Source organism: Tachysurus vachellii, chromosome 18, assembly GCF_030014155.1.
Source record: "Tachysurus vachellii isolate PV-2020 chromosome 18, HZAU_Pvac_v1, whole genome shotgun sequence".
NCBI classification, from domain to species: Eukaryota; Metazoa; Chordata; class Actinopteri; order Siluriformes; family Bagridae; genus Tachysurus; species Tachysurus vachellii.
In genome coordinates this window covers 16,399,971-16,407,046 of record NC_083477.1, presented here as the reverse complement: position 1 = coordinate 16,407,046, position 7,076 = coordinate 16,399,971, and the positions used below count along the sequence as shown (strand labels likewise).

The 7,076-nt window shown below is 40.6% G+C and overlaps 1 protein-coding gene across 2 annotated transcripts in view; it reads right to left on the bottom strand.

Annotated features, from left to right (window-relative positions):
- Positions 1 to 359: 359 nt before the first annotated feature.
- The window catches only part of LOC132861318 (trinucleotide repeat-containing gene 6A protein-like), a 36,749-nt gene continuing 30,032 nt past the window's right edge, over positions 360 to 7,076 (bottom strand). For both annotated transcript variants that reach the window (XM_060892786.1, XM_060892785.1), the window contains 4 exons: positions 6,257 to 6,466; positions 6,024 to 6,091; positions 5,382 to 5,521; positions 360 to 5,298 (listed from right to left, as the gene is read on the bottom strand). In XM_060892786.1, the coding sequence (XP_060748769.1) occupies positions 4,971 to 5,298; positions 5,382 to 5,521; positions 6,024 to 6,091; positions 6,257 to 6,466 (746 nt within the window). In that variant the 3' untranslated portion in view covers positions 360 to 4,970. The remainder of the gene's footprint in view (positions 5,299 to 5,381; positions 5,522 to 6,023; positions 6,092 to 6,256; positions 6,467 to 7,076) is intronic.

Sequence of the window (7,076 nt, the reverse complement as noted above, 5' to 3'; positions counted from 1 at the left end):
AGTTAAGCTATTTTCAAAAACAAATAAACAACCAAAAACTACGGTTAGGGTTAGATTATCAAATAGGCCACGCCTACCCGATGACGCAATCTCTGTTACGCTGTTCTGAAATCCCTGGAAATAAGTGCATCCCGGATCTGAACCTCTAGTAAATTAAGGTTAACTTCCAAACACTGGTTCCCTCTCTGTGGCCTGCAAAGTCCAGTCTTGCCCCTAAATTAGATTTACAGCAAGGAAGGACATTATTGATCAGTCCAGACACCTTCGGTTATGACCGATCAGTACAAAGAACTTCTAGTGATTAACAAGGGGAGAAAACACAATGTTAGGACGTGCAAAGGGGAAAAAAAAGGAGACAGTTCAATGTTAGACTTTTTATTTATTTATTGCGGGTTGCACCCAGGTTTATACAGCTTTGTATTCTGATATTAAGATCAGAACAATACAAACAGTTAATCAGTCTACAAGTAGAGGCAACAACAACAAAAAAAACAAACAAACAAACAAAAAAAAAAAGAGCTAAAAACCTACTCTACGGCTTTATTCCACTTAATTCGAAAACCAAGCAACAAAAAGAGGAAAATAAAAACAGCATTAGAGGAAACATTCATCACTACAAGAGTTTCTACCTTGTGTTCTCGTTATTATTCGACTAAATATTGTTAACAATGACCGTTACAAATAAGGATTGTCCTTCAAAAAGTGCAGTTTCCCCCCCAAGCTAAACACATTGATGCTAAAGACGGCAGCAGGGACGCTGAGGAGACCTCCTGCTCGCTCAGGTCATTTCTGCAACGTTTTTAAATCTTTGTATATTTCAAAAACAGTCCTAGCGAAGCAGTGTGCATACCGAGGATGCGCGCATTTGTGTGAGCATAAAACCAGAATGGTGGATTTTCAGTTTAAAAACTTTTTTTTTTTTTTTTTTGGACATTTTTGCAGCTGAGGAGTGTCATGAAGTCGCTGAATTAACATTTAACAATAACATCAACACGAATAATGCTCCAAAAGTCTGCTACAACTGGCCCGCTTTATTTTTGGAGAAGAAAACACCAAAATAAAAAATAAAAAATATACGGATGTCAGTCATGGCACGTGCGTTTGAAGGATTTTTTTCTTTTCTTTAAAAACCCTTAAATTCCACTTGGGATTATTTTGATTCTGTTCCTTAAGCGTTAACACACATTATTCTAATGGAAGCCTCGTCCTTCGATGCATAGACGTTCTCCGAATGTTCTCCAGGATGGAAGAGTTTCTCGTTCGGCCTCTTTGTGCTGGTTTTTTTTCTTTTCTAAAGCTTTTAGGGTTTTTGTCAATCGAGAATCGGAACGACGACAACCGACGGCGAGACGCTCTCACAGTTTAAAGTCAAAAATTGCAAACAGTAGGAACGATATTTGTTTTAAAAAGAAATAAAAATTAAACACCACACACACACACACACACACTGTGATGATTCTCTCACAGGATCAATTAGAAACAAATCATTCAGTACAAAAGTAGAATGTCTATGCCAGATTACACCCCCACCCCCCACCCCATTCACCCGGCTGCCGTTATGCATTATGGGGATTGTACATTGCCATCCAGTTAGAATGCGCACACACACACACACACACACACGCTTTCCTCCTGCACTTCCTCTCTACATTTGGCATGACAGTGGATTACAGAACTGTTTTCTCGTTCAGACAAACACAAATACAAGACGACAAAAACACGAAAGAAACTCAGTGGCTATGAGACTCAAAGCACCCCACCCCCTCCCTCCCTCCCCCCTTCAGATTCAGTCAGCAAGTTGGAGGAATTGAGCACAAAACAGAACCATTGTTAAAGCTCAGAGGATTTTTCTCCATATTAAACACACACACACACGTGTTCTGGGTGAATAAACAGCAGTGTAGTAATGGACGCATGTAGTTAAAGAGTGTAACGGAGACTATATGGATAGAGTGTGTGTACTGGGACGGGGAAGTCGAGGAAGATCCACTGCTGTTCGTTCCCACACGCACAAAAACAAAAAAAGTGTGTGTAAAGTGGAATTAACACTGCACATAATGAACGATAAATGAACATAAAGACGAAGCGAACACACACTGATCAAACCAGCACCAACACTCATTTAGTCTGCATTATTGTAAGAGGGGACCAAAAAAAAGGCAACTAAACCACTGCTGAGCATTTTCCACACACACACACAGCTAATTTCTAGATAAAGAGGACTGTAGTCATGGACACTTGAGGTGTAACAGACACTGTGGACTTCAATCTGCACGCGCGCACGCAAAAGTCTGGAGCACCAGCATGTCACGGAAGATGAGGAGTAACACGACGGAAGTGTGTGTGTTACAGCAGGGTACAATCATGAGCAGGGTGTAATGACACACGTGCACACGAGCACAACACAATCCTCCTCTCACTCTCTACAGCTACACTCTGCGTGCACAAACGCTTTAATCAGCGGCTGTTCACACCAAGTGCAAGCGCAAGGCATTTTGGGATTTTTTTTTTTCTCCTTTTTTTGTATTTTTTTTAATGGAAATGTGGAATCGTTCAGCAAAGAAGCTTTTGATTAAAGTTCGATTTGGTAAAGCGGTTATTAAAACGGTTCAATACTGGCACACGCAGCATAAAGTCGCAAAAGAAAGGCTAATACTCATGGGTTTAAACATGGATATATCTTTCTCCTCATACACACACAATAGGGAGCATTAACAGCTTACACACACACACACACACACACACACATTAAGGTCCATGGCTTCGCCTAATGCTGACATCTCTGTGCATCAACAATGCGATATAATGGTTATGTACATGACTAACACGTGTGTTTAGGTTACATTCCCCTCTGAGGGCGTAATCAGAGGCTCCAGCTGTTCACACACCGACACACCAGCGCTGAGAAACCAAAGGGAAAAACACGACAATAATAATAATAATAATCATAATGATAATAGTAATGACACGAGCAGCCAGATTGATCCATATTGTAAAAGAACTTCAGAGACCTGTACACATTACAATCATACTCTATTTGTAAACAGTTAAAAAGCCACGGTGTTGCATCATCTTCGGGAAACAAACAAAAAAAAAAACAAAACAAAAAAAAAAAAAAACATTTTAATGAAATGTAGATTACTTAAAAGTTAAACGAACTGCCGACTGTGGCGATGTTGGGGAAAGAAAAAAAAACAAAACAAAAAACAATGAAGGTTCGTCTACAATCGGCTATACAAAATGCCTTTTGGGAAAACTTCAGCTTTAAAAAAAAGAAAAAGCAATTCCGTCACAGAGCTACAGGAAATGCATAGTTTCTGCTTTTTCTTTCCTTTTAAACAAACACTGAGGGAGAAGAACAGATGAGACCAAAAAACTAAATGCAAAATGACAAGGAGAAAGAGAAAAATAAAACGCTAAAAGAGGGAGGGGAAAAAAAAACAACAACTCCAAAGAGGAGTAAATAATAGGAGAACTAATAAAACGAATGAAGTGTAGAATAGAAAGGAGCAGAATTAGATAAAGGAAGTGAGTGGGGCAGTTAATGAGCGCGACGGTGTGTAGAATGTCTCCAGCTTAAAGCAGGTTTTTGGCAGAGAAAATAAACGCACTCAGCTCCAAGTAGTCGTTTCAGTGCTAAAAGTTGATTTTTTTTTTCCTACAATTAGGGGTTTTTATTTGAAGGGGGAAAAAACTGGCTATATTTCCTGAGAACCATGCTGGTTATTGAGCAGACGACAGGAATACATCGAATAACCGACGGCATGGCCGAACACTGATCAGTATTTCCCAGAGATACACGGCATCGTCTTCATCCACAACAGTTTCTGTAGTTTGTTTGTATTTTTTTTTTTTCAACTTTTTAAAAATTTTAGTTTTTTTTTTTTTTAAATTCGTTTTTTTTTCCTTATTTTATAATTTTTTAAAGGTTTTTGTGCATTTTCTGTTACTCATTTAAAATGAAGGAAGAATGAGCGTACGTTTCCCCCATCCAAAGTCTGTAAACAAGAGGAACCCTATGTGGTGCCTCCAAAAAAGACCAAAGTAATCCAAATCTTCAAAGTGCTGTTTTTTGTTTTTTTTTTGCGAGTCACAGCTGTGGCTACAGTTTCTTTAGACTGCAGAATGCTAAATTCTTTAGTTTTCTTTTAAAACACACACAAAAAAAAAAAAAAAAAAAAAGAAGAAAAAAAAAAGAAAGAAAAAAGATAAATTGGTGCAATACTCATTTAACGTGTAATATCACCATCAGGTAATCCTAAAGGTCAGCATCTTAACTTGATCTCAGACTCCACAATACCACGATAAGGTAGGCGTACGTCAAGGCATAGTAGAGCACACACACTCATGCGCTCACACACACACACACACACACACACGCATTTTAAGAACATCCTTGAGTAAACATCTACACTGGAACTGTCGGCTCCCTCGATATTGCAGAGTTATATACTGAGAAAAACCACATTCAGTGCAAAGTTAAAAAAAAAAAAAAAAAAGCTCAAACATTGTCAGCAAACAACGACACATTTAAAAAAAAAAAAAAGAAATGAAAAGAAATGGAATTCAGATAAACATTGAATAAGCTGAAAGATTTTGTTTTTTCCTGTATGTCTGCATGAAGAGCACGACCTGGAAGGTTTAAAACGCATCCTTTCACATTATCGTATTGGCCTGCATGATTCAAGTATTCACACTGATATGTTTTTGTTTTTGGGCTAAAACAAAGTGGACATATGTGCAGAGAGAAAAAAGAAAAAAAAAATCAAAAACAAAAAAAGTCGTAACTTACTTCCACAGGTTGACCCCGCCTTATTATGATTAATATTATTATTACGCTTGTAAGTGAAGAAACTAGTGCCTTTAGATTTTTTTTTTCTTTCTCCATAAAGAATCTATATAGTCATGATTCGGATGAGCTATGCCACGCTGAGGTCACAGGGTTTTCTTTTTTGTTGTGTTGTGATGCATTACATGGAGTCGCCACTTCCTGTCATGTGATCCACCGGCAGGAAGGAAGCAATGGGGGAGGGGCTGCTGAGCCGATTGCCCCCATCGGGGCAGGCGCTGGATCCCCAAAGGCTGCTGGAGTAGCTGGGTGCCCCCCATAGTGAGGAGGACGGGTGCAGCTCACCTCCACCGCCGCTGGAAAAGGCGTCTGACGAGAGTCGGCTCTGAGAAGACGCCAGCGCCTGCCAGCCCGCAGACACGCACATCGACTGGCCTTGTGCAAAAAATCTATTTATCTCCTCCTCGCTTGCAAAGTCAGCCAGGATCGTAGTGTTCCCCAACACACACCTGAAAGAAAAAAGCCAGCGAGTCACCGCGTGCCCTGGCTGCAATCGCTAGCTGTAACTAAACGATCGCGAGGCTATACTTACATGTGCAGTGATTTCTGAGCCTTTGCCGCCTCCTCCTTTGAGCTGTAGCAGACAAGAGCATTTCCATGTGGCAGGTTCAGGTGGAATGTGATGAGTGGACCATGCTGCATGCACAGAGTACGCAGGGTAGAGCCATCGATCTGCGACACACACACACACACACAGGTCACAACTTTAGTCATGGTAACCATTTTAGTTCGTAGTTCTTTTCTATTTAAAATGTAAGCCTTTAAAGTTCTGTACACAGGGCAGGAGGGGGTCACGTTATACAACAGATCTCACAGGAACATCACCGTGCTTAATGCGCATGATCAGAACTGCCCGGTTCTGTCGAATGCTCGAGTTAGATTAATCAGAAGCTGCCGATTAACGTTCTACAACGACAAACCTGAACACAACAGCAGCTACAACTCATGTGCTTTGTTCCAAATCATTGGACCACTTTCATACAACTACTTTCACTGAGACTTTTTCATCTTCTCCACAAAGCATTCCTTTGGCATTTTCTGTAGAAATCATCAAGATCAGCGCTAGCTAACGTGTTTTTTTGGCTATAATATGACACTAAATGTAACTACAGACAAATGAAGTGTATTTTATAATTAAATGACAATTTGAAAGAGGGTTAAATCATTTAACCACCTGAGGTGTGAGATTTTTGAGAACAAGCCAGTTGGTTCTCCCTGAGCTGCTTTCACCCCAGCTGGAGCCTGTCAAAAAAAACACATTCACACATTTAGGGAAAAAAAAAAAACATTTCATTATTTATTTAATATTCAATACGTGTGACCATAAAGTCAAACACAGTGTTTTAGAGCTTGTATATACAACATGATCACATACAATGTCGAGCTTGAAGCACGTCTTCTACTGACCTGGAGTGTATCTGGGTTCAGAGCTGCCCCAGGCACCGAGTCTCAGTGCGCCATTGCCCCAGGAGGAGGGCTGCTTCTGCCCGGTGAGGCCGGGTGGGGGACGGGACGGAGCAGAGACGCCTTTAGACGACAGAGGGACCTTCCACAGCTCATGAGCTAAAGAGGAGTTAGACACTGAACCAGGAGACCATTTAGAGTCACTGCTTCTGGCTGCATGAAGAAACAATGAGACAGCACAACACAAGTGATCATTACACTGACAAAATTCAGCTTCACACTATTTGTTATAGTGCATTTACTGTTAAAATGAGCTAATGAACACTAGGTGTGTGTTTTATATATTCCAGGCCACAAGATGCTCTTTTATAGGTCTAGTAGGTATTAATTAGTGACATTACACACTGCCACTGGGTGAAACTCATCAATACAACAGCCATGACATTCCAAAACAAAACCAGTGCTGTCATGAGTGGGTCAGTAACGAAAAATCAGCAATAGAAATACAGCCAATCTGATAACCAGCAAAAGTGACACCTAGGGACTTTTTACACCTGGTCACTTCATGTGTTTTCTGTGATCTGATAGCTACCCGATGGTAAAAAGACCAGGTCTAAATGCCCTCCGAAACGTTTTCGAGACGGATATAAATCCGATGGTTCAAACCACTTCAGGAGGTGGTCTGGGGCGCATTTCAGATTAAACTGGACAGGTGTAAATGAACGTGGTTGTTCAAGCCACATACGTCAGCGCTATACTCCTCCCAAACGGAAGTACGTCACTCGCAGGTGATCTTTCACCCAGGCGTCTCGTCGGGTCTTAA